Source organism: Macaca mulatta, chromosome 19, assembly GCF_049350105.2.
Source record: "Macaca mulatta isolate MMU2019108-1 chromosome 19, T2T-MMU8v2.0, whole genome shotgun sequence".
In the NCBI taxonomy this organism is placed as follows: Eukaryota; Metazoa; Chordata; class Mammalia; order Primates; family Cercopithecidae; genus Macaca; species Macaca mulatta.
Window position 1 is genome coordinate 23,519,870 of NC_133424.1, and position 19,056 is coordinate 23,538,925.

General features: G+C 34.4%; 1 protein-coding gene and 1 pseudogene across 1 annotated transcript; both read left to right on the forward strand.

Moving 5' to 3' along the window:
* LOC144337079 (zinc finger protein 728-like) overlaps positions 1 to 16,827 on the forward strand; it is a 57,235-nt pseudogene extending 40,408 nt beyond the window's left edge.
* Positions 4,249 to 5,990, forward strand: LOC144336940 (uncharacterized). The gene is given in 2 exon segments (XM_077978653.1): positions 4,249 to 5,407; positions 5,410 to 5,990. Coding segments are annotated over 2 exon segments (1,740 nt in total).
* Positions 16,828 to 19,056: the final 2,229 nt, after the last annotated feature.

Consider the following 19,056-nt stretch of genomic DNA (forward strand, 5'->3'; position numbering starts at 1 on the left):
AACAGCCTTCGTGGGCTATGTACTCCCATGAGGCCAAATATCATTCTGAGGCACCACCGTAATTACAAACCTACTATCAGCAATCCCATACATCGGAACCACTCTCGTCCAATGAGTTTGAGGTGGATATTCTATTGAAAACCCCACCCTCACACGATTCTTTACCCTTCACTTTATCCTACCTTTCATTATCACAGCCTTGACTACTCTACACCTATTATTTCTACACGAAACAGGATCAAACCCGGCGGAATTTCCTCTCACTCCGATAAAATCGACTTCCACCTCTACTACACAATTAAGGACATCCTAGGCCTAGCCCTCTTTTTCACAACCTTAATAACATTAGTATTATTCACGCCTGACCTTCTAAGCGATCCAAACAACTACATCCCAGCCAACCCCCTAAGCACGCCTCCACACATTAAACCAGAATGATACTTCTTATTCGCATATGCAATTCTACGATCCATTCCTAATAAACTAGGAGGGGTGTTAGCACTCCTCCTATCAATCCTTATCTTATTATTCATACCCACTCTCCACAAATCCAAACAACAAAGTATGGCATTCCGCCCACTCAGCCAGTTCCTATTTTGACTCCTAATCACAATTCTACTAACTCTTACCTGAATCGGAAGTCAACCAATAAGCCAACCCTTTATGACTATTGGACAAGTAGCATCCGTAATACATTTCACCACAATTCTAGTCTTAATACCACTTGCCTCCCTAATTGAAAACAACCTGCTCAAATGAACCTGCCCCCGTAGTATAAATAAATACACCAGTCTTGTAAACTGAAAATGGAAAGTAGGCTAATAATTACTGCCTCATTTTCAGGACTTGTTATTGGCCTCTTCAGGATTTATTTTATTTTTATTTTTTGAGGGGTTTTTTGTGTCTCTCTCTCCTTCTGTTCTGCTCTTAGTTACTTGTTGTCTTCTGCTAGGGTTTGAATTTGTTTGTTCTTGCTTCTCTAGTTCTTTTAATTGTGATTTTAGCATGTGTATTTTAGATCTTTCTTGCTTTCTCTTGTGGGCATTTAGTGCTGTAAATTTTCCTCTAGACATTGCTTTGTCATAGTCCCAGAGATTCTGGTATTTTGTGTCTTTGTTCTCATTGGTTTCAAAGAACTTTTTAAGTTCTACTTTCATTTAATTATTGACCCTGTAGTCATTCAGGAGCAGGTTTTTCAGTTTCCATGTAGTTGTGTGATTTTTAGTGAGTTTCTTAATCCTGAGTTCTAATTTGATTGCAGTGGTCTGAGAGACTGTTATGATTTCCATTCTTTTACATTTGCTGAGGAGTGTTTTGCTTCCAATTATGTGGTCAGTTTTAGAATAAGTGCGATGTGGTGCTGAGAAGAATGTGTATTCTGTTGATTTGTGGCAAAGAGTTCTGTAGATGTCTATTAGGTCTGCTTGGTCCAGAGTTGAGTTCACCTCCTGAATATCCTTGTTAGTTTTCTGTCTCATTGATCAGGCTAATATTGACAGTGGGATGTTAAAGTCTCCCACTGTTATAGTGTGGGAATCTATGTCTCTTTGTAGGTCCCTAAGAACTTGCTTTATGATTCTAGGTGCTCCTGTATTGGGTGCATATATATTTAGGATAGTTATCTCTTGTTGTTGCATTGACCCCTTTACCATTATGTAATGCCCATCTTTGTCTCTTTTGATCTTTATTGGTTTAACGTCTGTTTTATCAGAGACTGGGATTGCAACCCCGGATTTTTTTTTTTTCTTTCCATTTGCTTGGTAAATATTCCTCCATCCATTTCTTTTGAGTCTATATGTGTCTTTGCACATATAGACTGAAATACAGCACTTAGATGGATCTTGACTCTTTATTCAATTTGCCAGTCTGTGTCTTTTAATTGGAGCATTTAGCCCTTGTATTTAAGGTTAATATTGTTATGTCATTATGATGCTAGCTGGTTATTTTGCCCATTAGTTGATGCAGTTTCTTCATAGTGTCGATGGTCTTTACAATTTGGTATGTTTTTGCAGGGGCTGGTACCAGTTGTTCCTTTGTGTGTTTAGTGCTTCCTTCAGGAGTTGTTGTAAGGCAGGCCTGGTGGTGACAAAGTCTCTCAGCATTTGCTTGTCTGTAAAGGATTTTATTTCTCCTTCACTTATGAAACTTAGTTTGACTGGATATGAAATTCTGGGTTGAAAATTCCTTTCTTTAAGAATGCTGAATATTGGCTCCCCACTCTCTTCTGGCTTGTAGGGTTTCTACAGAGAGATCCACTGTTAGTCTGATGGGCTTCCATTTGTGGATAACCCGACCTTTCTCTCTGGCTGCCCTCAACATTTTTTTCATTTCAACCTTGGTGAATCTGGCAATTATGTGCCTTGGGGTTGCTCTTCTCAAGGAGTATCTTTGTGGTGTTCTCTGTATTTCCTGAATTTGAATGTTGGCCTGTCTTGCTAGGTTGGGGACATTCTCCTGGATGATATTTTGAAGAGTGTTTTCCAACTTGATTCCATTCTCCCTGTCACTTTCAGGTACCCTAATCAAACGTAGATTTGGTCTTTTCACATAGTCCCATATTTCTTGGAGGCTTTGCTCATTTCGTTTTATTCTTTTTTCTCTAATCTTGTCTTCTTGCTTTATTTCATTCAGTTGATCTTCAATCTCTGATCTCCTTTCTTCTGCTTTATCGATTCAGCTATTGATACTTGTGCATGCTTCACGAAGTTCTCATGCTGTGTTTTTCATCTCCATCAGGTCATTTATGTTCTTCTCTAAACTGGTTCCTCCTGTTAGCAATTCGTCTAACCATGTCATAAGACTGTTTGCAAATCACTTTTATCTTGCAGCTCCCAAAATTCTCTTTTCGTCTGTAACTATTGAAATTGTGATTATAAATACGTTTTTGTTATAAATGTATTTGTGTGTATCGTAATTTGCTTTTTGAGCTTTTTTATTTTTACATAGTTTTTCTTAATTTTAGAATCTTTCAATTATTTATTTTTGTATTTTTATCACCACAATTTAGATATTTTTGTTCTTATCCTCATTTTTCTAACTTTTTATAGTCTTTTGTGTTCCTGTTTCACGCATTATTATTCCATTTTTAAAATTAGTATATAAATTTTTAGTGGTTTCTTTCTGAAATTTTAATAATATTTTTGGTGGGATTATGTTGCCCTATTTTGTATAGATTGTATGTAATCTTTGAGATTTGGACATTTAGAAAGGTTACCTGTCACAAAATTTATTAATGTAGCTTTGTCCTGGCATAGTCAGAAAGCAATGGTCTTGACTAGAGATTGTGTGGTTCTGTCAAACATGTTCTTCAGATTTGTGTTGTCTGAAATTTTGTGCTTTTAGTTTAAAGAGATTATGTTTCTCCTGAAAAGTAATTACCTGGTACACCTGTTCTGTCTCTGCAGCACTGCAGTGCTCTGCTGCAGTGTATTTACCTTTGGTCTCAGCAGACTCAAAATGAAAGTATACCATCATTTATTTCAGCAACTTATGTCATGGGAGACAGAAACCAGTGTGTGGAAAGGCCAGTAGAAGACAGAAATTAAATTGTACATGCCAATATTTTACTTTCCTTTAAAAAAAAGCCAGAAGTTACAATTTACTTCTGAAGGGACTAGGTAATACTGAGGAGCAGAAAGAGTTGTTATAGGTAAATGTAACAAACTTTTCTTTTTTTCTATGTGGTTCTTCGCATTGGGTTTAATTCAGACACTGTACACACTTAACTCATGTATAAATTATCCACATATGTATTTTGGTCTGTATGTTTTCATTACATTTATAAGTCTGTGAAGAATTAGGGCTTGTGTCATATTGCAGTGTAATCTTACTTATGTAGTTTGAATAATTTTATAGGTTAGATTTGGAAACTGTATTTATCTGAGTCTAATAAGTGGACTAATTTGTTATTTTTATTTCTTTCCAGTTATATGTTCTCATTTTGCTCAACACCTTTGTCCAGAGCAGGGCATAGAAGATTCTCTCCGAAAAGTGATATTGAGAAGATGTGAAAAATGTGGACCTGAGAATTTACAGTTAAAAATTGGTTGTACCAATGTGGATGAGTGTAAGGTGCACAAAAAAGGTTATAATAAGCTTAACCAGAGTTTGACAACTACACAGAGCAAAGTATTTAAATGTGGCGAATATGTAAACGTCTTTCATAAATGTTCAAATTCAAAAAGACATAAGATAAGGCATACTAGAAAGAAGCTTTTGAAATGTAAGGAATATGTCAGATCATTTTGCATGCATTCACACCTATGTCGACATAAAAGAATTTATACCAGAGAGAATTCCTACCAATGTGAAGAAGATGGCAAAGCCTTTAACTGGTCCTCAACCCTTACTTATTATAAGAGAATTCATACTGGAGAGAAACCTTACAAATGTGAAGAATGTGGCAAAGCCTTTAGTAAGGCCTCAACCCTTACCAGGCATAAGGTAATTCATGCTGGAGAGAAACCCTACAAATGTGAAGAATGTGGCAAAGCTTTCAACCAGTCCTCACACCTTGTGGAACATAAGAGAATTCATACTGGAGAGAAACCCTACAAATGTGAAGAATGTGGCAAAGCTTTCAACCGGTCCTCAAGTCTTACGGAACATAAGAGAATTCATACTGGAGAGAAACCCTACAAATGTGAAGAATGTGGCAAAGCTTTCCAGCGGTCCGCAAACCTTACAGTACATAAGAGAATTCATACTGGAGAGAAACCCTACAAATGTGAAGAATGTGGCAAAGCCTATGATAACTTCTCAACCCTTACTAAACATAAGGTAATTCATACTGGAGAGAAACCCTACAAATGTGAAGAATGTGGAAAAGCCTTCAGCTGGCCCTCAAGCCTTATTCAACATAAGAGAAGTCATGCTGGAGAGAAACCCTACAAATGTGAAGAATGTGACAAAGCTTTCAACTGGTCCTCAAAACTTAGTGAACATAAGAGAATTCATACTGGAGAGAAACCCTACAAATGTGAAGAATGTGGCAAAGCTTTCTACCGGTCCTCAAACCTTACGGAACATAAGAGAATTCATACTGGAGAGAAACCCTACAAATGTGAAGAATGTGGCAAAGCCTATGGTAACTTCTCAACCCTTACTAAACATAAGGTAATTCATACTGGAGAGAAACCTTACAAATGTGAAGAATGTGGAAAAGCCTTCAGCTGTCCCTCAAGCCTTATTGAACATAAGAGAATTCATGCTGGAGAGAAACCGTACAAATTTGAAGAATGTTGCAAAGCCTTCATCTGGTCCTGAAGACTTAGTGAACATAAGAGAATTCATACTGGAGAGAAACCCGATAAATGTGAAGAATGTGGCACAGCCTATGTTAACTTCTCAGCTCTTACTAAACATAAGATAATTCATACTGGAGAGAAACCCTACAAATGGGAAGAATGTGCAAAGCCTTTAGTAAGGCCTCAACCCTTACTGCACACAAGACAATTCATACTGGAGAGAAACCCTACAAATGTGAAGAATGTGGCAAAGCTTTCAACCGGTCCTCAACCCTTACGGAACATAAGAGAATTCATACTGGAGAGAAACCCTACAAATGTGAAGAATGTGGCAAAGCTTTCTACCAGTCCTCAAACCTTACAGAACATAAGAGAATTCATACTGGAGAGAAACCCTACAAATGTGAAGAATGTGGCAAAGCCTATGGTAACTTCTCAACCCTTACTAAACATAAGGTAATTCATACTGGAGAGAAACCCTACAAATGTGAAGAATGTGGAAAAGCCTTCAGCTGGCCCTCAAGCCTTAGTGAACACAAGAGAATTCATGCTGGAGAGAAACCCTACAAATGTGAAGAATGTGGCAAAGCCTTTAGCTGGGTCTCAGTCTTCAATAAACATAAGAAAATTCATACTGGAAAGAAATTCTATAAATGTGAAGAATGTGGTAAAGAGTTCAACCAATCCTCACACCTTACTACTCATAAGAGAATTCATACGGGAGGAAAAACCCTACAAATGTGAAAAATGTGGCAAAGCTTTCAATTAGTTCTCAACCCTTACTGAACATAAGGGAATTTATACAGAAGGGAAACCCTACAAATGTGAAGAACGTGGCAGATTTTTTAACTCTTCCTCAATCCTTACTAAACATAAGGTAATTCATACTGGAGGGAATTCCTACAGTTGTGTGGAATGTGGCAAAGCCTTTAACCAGTCCTTAAGGCTTACCACATATAAGACAACTCATACTGGACAGAAAGCATACACATGTGAAGAATGTGGGAAAGCCTCTAACAGATCCTCAATTCTTAACAGACACAGGCTAATTCATACTAGAGAGAAACTACAAACCTGAAAGATGTGACAATGCTTTTGGCAACACCTGAAACTTTTCTGAGTATAAAAGAAATCATACTGGTGAGAAATCCTAGAAATGTGAAGAATGTGACAAAGCCTTTAAATGGCTGTCACACTTGATTGTAGGTAAGATAACTCATATTGGAGAAAACTAGTGTGAACAATGTGGCAAAACATTTAACCAATGCTCATGCCTTTTTGCAAAGGAAAGCATTTATACTAGCCTGGGCAACAGAGGGAAACTCTGTCTGGAAAAAAAAATCATTAATATCTTCTCACATCTTAGTCAATATCAGAGAGTTCATACTAAATAAAAGCGTTAAAAGTGCAATTGGTGTCAATAGATCTTTCAGAAAATATAAGCCCTTAAATTACAGAAGAATATTTATTTTGAGGAAACACATTACAAATATAAAGAGGATTGTAGTACCTTTACTTGTATCACAGGTTTTATTGTACACATTTTGTACTACAGGAAAACCCTGAGGTAGTTGTTCCAACTTTGCTCAACATCAGGGAATTAATATTGAAGAATAACCCTGCAAATTTAATGAATTTGGAAAAACATTTTTTCAAAAACTACAGATTATAAAACACAAAAGTTTATACTAAAATATATTTTTGCAGATACAGTAAATATTTTAAAAATTTAATCCAAAATTAAGTAAAGAGAATCCACAGTAGAAATACCTGTCTCTCAAACTTCAGACATTACACTTACTCAGATTGCTGAGTATAGGAAAAAATTCAAAACTAAAGTTGATAAAAAGAAAAATTATTTGTAAGTAGCTTTAAAAGAAGTAGATCTTTGAAGAGTTATAATTTCATTTAAAGTATACTTTTGTCCTGAAAATATAGATTTTTTTTTGCCAGACACAGTGGCTTACACCTGTAAGGCCAACACTTTGGGATGCTGAGGTGGGCAGATCACCTGAGTTGAAGACCAGCCTGGCCAACATGGTGAAATCCCATGTCTACTAAAAAGAAATACAAATATTAGCGAAGCATGGTAGTGCACACCTGTAGTCCCAGCTACTTGGGAGGCTGAGGCATGAGAATCACTTGAACCTGGGAGCCAGAAGTTGCAGTGAGCTGAGATGTTGCCACTGCATTGCAGCCTGGGTGACAGAGCGAGACTCTGTCTCAAAAGACAAAAAAAAAACCCCAAAACAAAAACAGCTTATTTGGAAACTGAATAATGATGGAATTCAACTCTTTAATTACTTCATGCTATTTCTTCGTTTCTGTTGTTTTCACATGTAAAAGCCTGTGATCAATTCTTTCTGCATCAAAGATTTCGGAGACTTTTATTAGGTGGTCATTATTTATTACCTTTCTTATGGATGACTGAGGACATTAAAATGTAAGATGCATGATGAAAATCTAAGTAGAAAAGCTATTTGTGGTTAACTTATAGAATTGAGTGATGTATGAGGTAGGCGTTCAGAGTAATATTCTTTTTTTTTTTTTGAGAGGGAATCTCGTTCTGTTGCCCAGGCTGGAGTGCAGTGGCATAATCTCGGCTCATTATAAGCTCCTCCTCCCAGGTTCAAGCTATGCTCCTGTCTCTGCCTCCCAAGTAGCTGAGATTACAGGTACCCATGACCACATCCAACTAATTTTTGTGTTTTAGTAAAGGAAGGTTTCACCATGTTAACCAGGCTGATCTTGAACTTTTGACCTCAAGTGATCTGCCTGCTTTGGCTTCCCAAAGTGCTGTGATTATAGGTGTTAGCCACTGCACCCAGCCCTAAGTAATATTCTAATACATTATTATGAGAGAAAATCGTTCTTATAGTTTTTTTTTTTTTTTTTTTTTTTTGAGACGGAGTCTCGCTCTGTGGCCCAGACTGGAGTGCAGTGGCCGGATCTCAGCTCACTGCAAGCTCCGCCTCCCGGGTTTACGCCATTCTCCTGCCTCAGCCTCCCGAGTAGCTGAGACTACAGGCACCCGCCACCTCGCCCGGCTAGTTTTTTGTATTTTTTAGTAGAGACGGGGTTTCACCGGGTTAGGCAGGATGGTCTCGATCTCCTGACCTCGTGATCCGCCCGTCTCGGCCTCCCAAAGTGCTGGGATTACAGGCTTGAGCCACCGCACCCGGCCATTACTTATAGTTAAAATTAAATCAAAATAATTAGTATGTCATTTTACTAATTGTACTTTTATGTGATAAAACTACAGTTTTAAAGTTTTAAATTGTGTGTTAATTTTTTAATTGAACATTGATGACATGTTAAACACTGTTATACATTCAGCAAAGTGTTATTATGCCACTAATTTTAACCTATTCCACCTTACTCAAGGGTGTATTTAAAAGATGGTAACATTACACTATTTGGTAACATAATAGACTAACATTTCTAGTATTCTTCTTTTTCAGTGGCTTTAAACTGCAAATAAGTGAAAGAATATGGTTCCTGTGGGTTAATTTTTTTTATATTTAAATTTATTTTTCTTAGTTTTTGTGTGTACATAATATGTGTATATATTTATGTCATATATGGTATATTTTGGTACAGTCATACAATGTATAATAATCACATTGTGATAAGGTACCTATAACCTCTGGCCTTTATGTTTTGTATTACAAACAATTCAATTCTACAGTCTTAGTTACTCTAAATTGTACAGTTAAATTGTTATTGACTACATGGTTATTTTTATGGTATCATAAAAATTATATATAAACATAAATAAAATCAATATATTCCTGAGTCCTGAATAATTTTCGAAACTTTATTATGTATTTTTTGAACATGTGGCCTCTGCCTGAGAGCACATAATGGAGTTTTAGTTTTGACTTACATACAGTTACATGTACACATCTATTAGTCTAAAGATATAACTTAGGTTTAAGGAGCAAGGGTGTTTGAGTATAAGTTTGTAACTGTTTTCAGAAGAAAAGGGCAATATTGAAACAAAGCAAAGCATTTTAACAAGATGTCTAATTTACTAGAAAACAAAAATCCTCAAAAATGCTAAAAGCAAATGTATACTCTGCTTTGTATTCAGTTTATTACACTATCTTATAGCTTATGATTTAGAATCTTTCCATGCAAATTTTCTGTTTTTACTTGCATGATACTCATTCTAGACCCACAATCTTTTTTTTTTTTTTTTTTTTCTGAGACCAAGTTTCCTTCTTGTTGCCCAGGCTGGAGTGCAATAGCATGGTCTTGGCTCACTGCAACCTCCGCCTCCTGGGCTCAAATGATTCTCCTGCCTGAGCCTCCCGAGTAACTTGGATTACAGGCATGTGCCACCACGCCTGGCTAATTTTTGCATTTTGCGTAGAGATGGGGTTTCACCATGTTGGCCAGGTTTGTCTCGAACTCCTGACCTCAGGTGATCCAGCCATCTCAGCCTCCCAAAGTGCTGGGATTACATGTGTGAGCCACCATGCCCGGCCTAGACCCATAATCTTTTTGTTTCCTCTTTTTTTTTTTTTTTATATTTTATGAAGTATTTATTATCTGAGCTCATTTGTAGTCATAAGAATAATTTTTATAAAATTTCGTCGTGCACACAAAATTATTTTTAGAAGTAATTCCACAATTTGTGTATTATTACATTTTATTTAGTTAAAACATTCCATTAGCTTCTAGAACCCTATATAAGCTTACTTTTCTTTAATTATTCCCTTAACTTTTTATAAGTGACATAAGTAAATTTTATTTATTGAGTCAATTTGTTTCAGTAAGTACTAGGGAAGCTTCATAAGTCATGTGGATGCTTTTATATATAAATGTAGCAAACAAACATGATGGTGTTCAGTGTATAACAGATGCTCCATAATTAGTCATAAATATTCCTGCTAAAGTTAGTTTGTAACTTCAAGTCAGAGATGGAAAATACCAATTGCAAAGAAATAACATTTATTCTTCATGTGAGAACATTTTTTCCAGGCTGCAAAGCTGAATCTTGCTGAATTTAAAGAGAAATGCTTCATTCATGTCCTAATTATCTAAGTTTTATCCTTTTATGTGCATTCAAACCATATATGCATCACAGACCTTCTTTTTCTGTGTTACGACTACAGTTTTCTCACTGTTGTTTTCCTGCCATGTGGTTTCACACGGTATGTTGTAGGTTTTAAGGAGGACATTGGTATTTTTTAATGTACTGAAAAACTGGTTTTGACTAGAAAGTTTGCTTATAAATATAACTTTAAGATTGGCTAATTAACATAAAAGACATACGTTGTCTATCGAAGAGGGGATTAAATCATCATGGTGTTTCTTTGTAAAAGAAAAATGTTAGGCTTTTATACAAAGTGTGGCAAATATGTAATTTGCTAGAACATACATATAAAAATTAAATTTTTAAGAGAATTAATAGTGAGCAATTTTAAATTTAGTTATTTAGGATGTACTTACAGAACAACTTACATTTCCATGCAAAATCCTCTATTTAAAGTGTGAATGTTAAAGACTGCAAAACAATAAAATAACTGCTGTAAATATGGAATAATACTTATTTTCTATATTGATACTACAATTTGGAGAAATTTATCACTCATTTTTTAAAGAAATGTTTTAGTGGTTGAAGTTTAGTCTACAGTTTATATTCTTAGTCACCTAACTGTAGTGATCTCCTAGATGATTTTCTCTGAAAACTTTTGGAGATAATGGCAGCTTTTGGATTAAAACATTTCCTGTTAGTTTGCATGCAAACCAGTTTACTGTGATCACACAGTGGCCAATCATGTGAGCATAAGCAAGCCTGCCCTTTTCGTGTCTTTCATACTATTCCCATAAGCACCAATAACTTCAGGTGCCCCAAGCTTAAAATAAAAGTCCTAAAGTCTTTGACTTCTCCCATGTACTGTGCTGGGTTCAGAACATACTGTTAAACATCAAAGTTCCTGTGGTTATGACTGACAAATGAGAAAACAGCAAAGAGACAGACAGTATTTGAAACATTGTTATTCTTAACTTGACAAATAAAATGTGTATTTCATTAAACAACATTTTGAAGTATATATATACATTGTCAAATGCTTAGAACTAGGTAATTAATACTTTATCTTATATTGTTAACATTTTTATGGTTAGACAACATGAAATTTTAAACATTTTTCAAAAATACAAATACATTATGAACTATAGTCATCATGCTGTACAATAAGTCTCTTGAAATTATTTCTTTTATCCAAGTATAATTATGTATTATTTGACAGGCATCTTTCAATCCCCCCATTTCTTCTAAATACCTTGGCATTTGGTGGTCACCAGTTTACTCTACATCGATGAGATTAACTTTTTTAGAATCCATGTGTAAGTGAAATCATGAGACATTAATCTTTCTGTGCTTCCCTTATTTCAACTAATATAATGTCCTCCAGGGTAATCCATGTGATTGAAAATAATAGAATTTTTGTTGTTTAAAGATGAATATTATTCCATTGTGTATATCTACCACATTGCCTTTATTTACTCATTAGATGTTGAACTGTTGATTTTATATATTTTACACGTGAAGAGTGCTGCAAACAACCTAGAAGTGCAAATGTTTCTTCATTCTAATTTCATTTGTTTTGGATATACAGTGGTGCAATTGTTATATGGTAGTTTGATTTTTAAGTTTTTTAAGAAAACTATTTTGTTTTTCATAATGGCTGTCCTCACTTACATTCAAACAAATAGTGTGCAAGCATTTTCTTGTCTTCAGAATTCTACCAACACTTTTTCTTCTTAGAGTCCTTCTAACAGAAGTGAGTTGGTATCTCATAGTTCTTTTTTTTGCTTGCCTTTCCCTGATAATAATTGACGTTGAGCATGTTTTTAATATATCTGTTGGCCGTGTGTATGTCTTTTTCTGAAAAATATTTAAGCCTTTTTCTCATTTTTAATAGTTATTTGCTTTTTGTTGTATAGTCATTTGATTTTGTTATATAGTTTTGATATTAATCCCTTATCACATTTATGATTTGCAAACATTTTCTTCCATTTTTTGGTTTCCTCATCCTGTTGATTGTATTATATTCCATGCAGCAGTTTTTAAATTTAAAATAATCTGATTAATCTATGTTTTCAATTTGCTCCTTGGGATTTGAAGTCAAATTTTAAAAGTCACTGCCCAACCAGTGTTACAGGGCTTTCAATCTGTTGTTTATAGTAGTTTTGGAGTTCTAGATCTTATATTTAAGTATCTAATTTATTTTGTGTTTTTATTTTAAGTATCTAATTTATTTTGTGTTTTTATTTTATTTAAGTATCGAATTTATTTATATATGGTATTAGTTGAGGGTCTTATTATATTCTTGTATATGTGGATATAAAGTTTCTCAACACCATTTATTGAAGATGCTGCCTTTTCCCTAAGAAATTGCCACCATTATTTAAAAATCAGATGGCTGTAAATACATCAATATATTTCTGGTTTCCTTTTTCTTCTCTACTCGCTTGTGTGTTTTAATTCAGGTACCACACTTTTTTTTTTTTTTTTACTGTAGCTTTTTAGTATATCTCAAAGTCAGATACCTTCACTTTTTCTATTGCTTGATTACTTTGGCTATTCAGGGCCTTTTGTGGTACCCTATAAATTTTAGATGTATTTTTAAAAATTTGTTAATTATGTCACTGGTATTTCGGTAGAGGTTGCATTATAGCCGTACATCATTTTGTATAATACAGATGTTTAACAATATTAGTAACGCCAATTTATGATTAATATTTTTCCAATTGTGTTTAATTTCTTTAATTTCATTTAATGATAGTTGTCAATGTATAGAAATTCTACTGACACTTGTATGTTGCTTTTGTATTCTGCAAGTTTAATACATTTATTAGTCCTACTAATTTTTAGTAATGTCTTAGGCTTTCATTTACTTAAAATTATGTATAGAAATAAAAATTACACCGGAATAATTTAACATTTTTTCTAATCTCAGTGTTTTGATTTTTATTTTCTAATTTTTCTTTCTTGGATAGTTAGTACTATGTTTAATAAGACTGAAGAAAGTGGGCATTTTTGTCTGCTCTTAGAGTGAAAGCTTACAAGATTTCCCTGTTTAGTATGTTATTAGCTGTGGTTTTTGTGTGTATGTGTGTGTTATATGTGGCAATTATTGGCTTGAGGTTCATTTATCCTATACCTACTTTTTTCAGAAATTTATGAAGAAATGTCGAATTTTGTTAAACTCTTATTCAGCATTTATTTAAATGTTAGAGATGAGAAATCACATCTGATTATACATAGATTTAAAAATATCTTCAGAGACTTCTGTGAACATGCATGCAAAGTAGAAAATTTAGAGAAAATAGATAAACTCCTGGATACACAAAACTTCCCAATATTGACAGAAAATAACAGAAGCCTTTAACAGAGCAAAAATGTAAAATGTGTAATGACATTGAATAAGTAATAATAAAACTACTAACCATAAAAAGCCCTGGATCATATGAAACCACAGCCATATTTTACTACATATACAAAGGTAAGCTGGTCCTAATCCTACTGAGTATTCCAAAAAATCAAGGTGGCATTTCAACCTAATTGCATGAAATCAGTGAATTATGTGAAACTAAAATCTAGTGAAAACATAACAAAGGAAACTACAGGTCAATATTCTGGGTGAACAATAATCCTCCATGAAATACTAGCAAATACTAGCAAACTGAATTCAAAAGCAAATCAAAGTTATTTTGCTACTATCATGTGAGCTTTATTCCATAAATACAAAGATGTTTCATCATATGCAAGTCAGTAAGTGTGATTCACCATGTAAAGATAATTAAAAGAAAAAATATTTAACACAGTAGCGGCAGAGAAAGCATTCAAGAAAATCCAATATTGACTCAAAAATATTCTCAACACACTAGAGATTGATGAGACATACCTCAAAAGAATGAGAGTCATCTATGACAAATCCTTAACAAACATACTAAAAATGCAAAAAGTAGATGCATTCTCTATAAGAATAAAAATAAGATGAGAATATCCATCCTAAACAGTCCTACTGAACATAGTAATGGAGTCCTAGCCAGAAAAATAAAAGGAATCCAAATAGCAAAGGAAGTCAAATTATCTTTATTGATGATATATTTCTCTACCTAGAATACTTTAAGGATTTCACCAAAAGACTCCTAAGCCTAAAGACTTCAAAAAAATCTCAGAATACAAAATCAACACAAATACATAGAATTTCTGTACGCCAATAATAAACTGAGAACAAAATTTTAAAAGAGCTCTATTTACAATAGCCACACACAAAAAAATTACCTAGAAATACATTAAGTCAAGGGGGTAAAATATCTCTACAAAGAACTGCAATGCTGAAGTAATAAGAGAGAATGCAAATAAATAGAAAAATACTGGATGCTCATGGATTCAAATAATATAGTTAAAATGGTCATTCTACCTAAAGCAACCTACAGATTTAAGTGCTGTTTTTATCAAGACTATCCATGACGCTTTTTTATAGAATTAGAAAAACTATTCTAAATATATATACAAAAGAATTAAAGAGTTCAAATAGCCAAGACAACTTCAGACTAAAAGAATAAATCTGGGCCAAGTGTGGTGGCTCACGCCTGTCATCTCAGTCCTTTGGGAGGCTGAAGAGGATGGATCACCTGAGGTCAGGAGTTTGAGACCAACCTGGCCAACAAGGTGAAACCATTGTCTACTAAATACAAAAAATCAACCAGGTTTATCACCGAAACAAGTGCTCTTCGTCATCATCAAAGTAAGAAGAGCATTGCCTGCTTTCTTGGAAGCAGCTGACCTGTTTTCTACTGATACAAAGTGGAGAAGGCATTGAAATAGTGAAAGAGGATGATATAAATTGAATACTTATATGAAATACAGTTTATAATAAAAAATAGTATTTGGTGTTCTACAACTGTAGATGAGACTATTAACATGAGGTCATATTCTTATTTCTATTGACAAATTACCTTCATTTACAATATTCTTGTTTCAGAAATATTCTTTTTTCTGCTCTATATTTGCTAGCTTTTGGTAAAATCTTATCTGAACTCAATAGAAATAAAATAAATCCATTCTACCACAAGCATTTTATTATTGCTGCATATGCTTATTTTGCTTAAAATACGTTAGCTTTTGTTGAAAGATTTATAGTTTTGTTTCCGAGTGTTGTTTATTTCTGAGAAGTTGCTTTCATGATAGAAAACTGCTATTCTCAGCTCAAATCACCTTGACTAATAGCAAGTGAAAGTGATGTGTGGATGAGAAGAAAATGTGTCTTCTCTGCATCTCTTTTTTAATCAATTGGCTGAAGAAAGAGAATGCAGATAGAAGGTGAACGAAAATATAATCCCTGAAAGACCATGAAAAAGTCTTCTTAATCAGAAAAAAATAAAGGAAATGGTGATTTGAGCAGAATATATATTATTTTGCAAAGCCTCTGAAATTTCAGTATACAACCTTCATTGCTTTAATAAATATGTTATTCTTTCAATTGTAATTCTTCAGGAAATAATTCAATTCCCTGGTGATTTAAAAAAGAGAAGAATAACTTATTTGTTAAGGTAAGAGATGTAGGAAAGACTCATAACTTTTGACCAACATCTCCTCCACCTCCAGCTTCAGGCAATCATCATTCTACTCTTTGCTTTTATGAGTTTGAGTTTTTTTTATTTTCCAATTTAAAACGTTTAGTTAAGAAGTAGACTTTAATGTCGAAAATACAAACTTGGGGAGGGCAGAAAGATCACACACAAGGCCGCCACTTCACACCTGGAGTGAGTTTGAATTTTTTAATACTCTACATAGAAATGAGATAATTTTTTATTATTTTGTGTGTGTGCTGGCTTATTTCACTTAACCTAATGTCTTCCAGGTTCATCAATGTTGTTGAAAATAAAAAGACTTTTTAAAAAAATTTTTCTTCTTTGAAATATATTTTTAAAATGACCAAATAAAGTCTAAGTGAATTAAGTATAGCTCCTAGCATAACTCACAGTTAATTTTAATTGACTGTTGTCTCTGTAGAAATATTTTTTATCAGCATTTTTTAACATACAACTAGAACTCAACTAACAGTCATTATGTGTCACAAAAATGAATCAGTTTAGAAGCTATGTTAATAATGAGACAATTGACTTCTGGTACCCAATTCAGAACAACTACAAAAGGAGTGGAGAACAGATTTCAACTGTGATGCACAATCTTATTCATTGGCTTGGTAGCTGAGTGCAGTGTTAAGGATTGTAAAGTCACTATTAAGTGGAAGTAGATCATCATAAAAGTCTTCATTCTCATCATCATCTCACTGAGTAAGGTTGCTTTCTTTTCTGCAATTGTGTTTAAAACTGTCCAAAGAGACTTTCCAAATGCTTGGTTTCTGTCTGGAAGTTTCAAATGAGGCTTTTGGGTGTGCATCTTTTTCTAGTTTTGCACAGCTACAGAGGCTTCAGGAAACTTCCCATCGTGGTGGAAGGCAAAGGGTAAGCAAAGACTTTCTGGTTGTGGCTGGAGAAAGAGCTACAATATGCTAACTGGTCTCACTCGGGATGTTCCTCACTTTCAGGATAGGTGGGGTGACCCAGCAATCATATGGACACTATCCTTTGCAGTGTCCCTCAAACTTTGGTTGCATCAGAATATCTGCAAGGCTTGCTAAGGCACAGACTGCTGAGCCCACCTCCAAGACTTCTTTCTTTTTAAGAAATGAATAGCATTCCCTTGTGTAAATATATCACTTTTTAAAATTCATTCACCTGTTGATGGACACTTAGGTTGATTTCATACCTTAGCTATTGTGAGTAATCCACTTTTTTTCTTTTCTTATTTATTTATATATCTCTTTTTTTATTTCTAGAAACATTTTAATTTTATACTATATAAGTTTTTAAAAATTTTTTTGGATCAAGGCCATTACTTTGTTATTAACATAATTTGAGACAAAATAACAATAAAAATCAACATTGATTAGTGAAAACAATTTTCTAGCCCTTAGTAATCATTTTCTCTCCCAGCTGACGTAAAAGTTGAATCTTTGTGTCATTTCTCACAGTTGTAACAAAGTAGCTTCTGATTAAATTGGTCTGCATATAATTTTGTAAAATTTTACTTTTTTAATCTAAAAATTAAACTTCTCTATTACCAGAAAAGTTATTTTTAATAGGTATTATTTCACTCTATTATATTTACATATGTGTACATGTGCCATGTTGGTGTGCTGCACCCATTAACTCATCATTTACATTAGGTATGTCTCCTAATGCTATCCCTCCCCCCTCTCCCCACCCCACGACAGGCCCTGGTGTGTGATGTTCCCCTTCCTGTGTCCAAGTGTTCTCATTGTTCAATTCCCATCTATGAGTGAGAACATGCAGTGTTTGGTTTTCTGTTCTTGTGATAGTTTGCTGAGAATGATGGTTTCCAACTGCATCCATGTCTCTACAAAGGAATGAACTCATTCTTTTTTATGGCTACATAGTATTCCATAGTGTATATGTGCCACATTTTCTTAATCCAGTCTGTCATTGATGGACATTTGTGTTGGTTCCAAGTCTTGCCATTGTGAATAGTGCTGCAATAAACATACGTGTGCATGTGTCTTTATAGCAGCATGATTTATAATCCTTTGTGTATATACCCAGTAATGGGATGGCTGGGTCAAATGGTATTTCTAGTTCTAGATCCTTGAGGAATCACCACACTGTCTTCCCCAATGGTTGAACTAGTTTACAGTCCCACCGACAGTGAAAAAGTGTTCCTATTTCTCCACATCCTCTCCAGCACCTGTTGTTTCCTGACTTTTTAATGATTGTCATTCTAACTGGTGTGAGATGGTATCTCTTTGTGATTTTGATTTCCTTTCCTCTGATGGCTAGGGATGATGAGCATTTTGTCATGTGTCTGTTGGCTGCATAAATGTCTTCTTTTGAGAAGTGTCTGCTCATATCCTTTGCCCACTTTTTTATGGGGTTGTTTGTTTTTTTCTTGTAAATTTGTTTGAATTCTTTGTAGGTTCTGGATATTGTCCCTTTGTCAGATGAGTAGATTGCAAAATTTTTCTCCTATTCTGTAGGTTGCCTGTTCACTCTGATGGTAGTTTTTTTTTTTTTTTTTTTTTTTTTTTTTGCTGTGCAGAAGCTCTTTAATTAGATCCCATTTGTCAATTGTGGCTTTTGTTGCCATTGCTTTTGGTGTTTTAGACATGAAGTCCTTGCCCATGCCTATGTCCTGAATGGTATTACCTAGGTTTTCTTCTAGGCTTTTTATGGTTTTAGGTCTAACATTTAAGTCTCCAGTCCATCTTGAATTAATTTTTGTATAAGGCATAAGGAAGGGATCCATTATCAGCTTTCTACTTATGGCTAGCCAGTTTTCCCAGCACCATTTATTAAATAGGGAATCCTTTCCCCATTTCTTGTTTTTGTCAGGTTTGTCAAAGATCACATGGTTGTAGATGTGTGGTATTATTTCTGAGGGTTCTGTTCTGTTCCACTGTTCTATGTCTCTGTTTTGGTACCAGCACCATGCTGTTTTGGTTACTGTAGCCTTGTAGTATAGTTTGAAGTCAGGTATTGTGATGCTTCCAGCTTTGTTCTGTTGGCTTAGGATTGTCTTGGCAATACGGGCTCTTTTTTGGTTCCATATGAACTTTAAAGTAGTTTTTTCCAATTCTGTGAAGAAAATCATTTGTAGCTTAATGGGGATGGCATTGAATCTATAAATTACCTTGGGCAGTATGGCCATTTTCATGATATTGATACATGAGCATGGAATATTCTTCCATTTGTTTGTGTCTTCTTT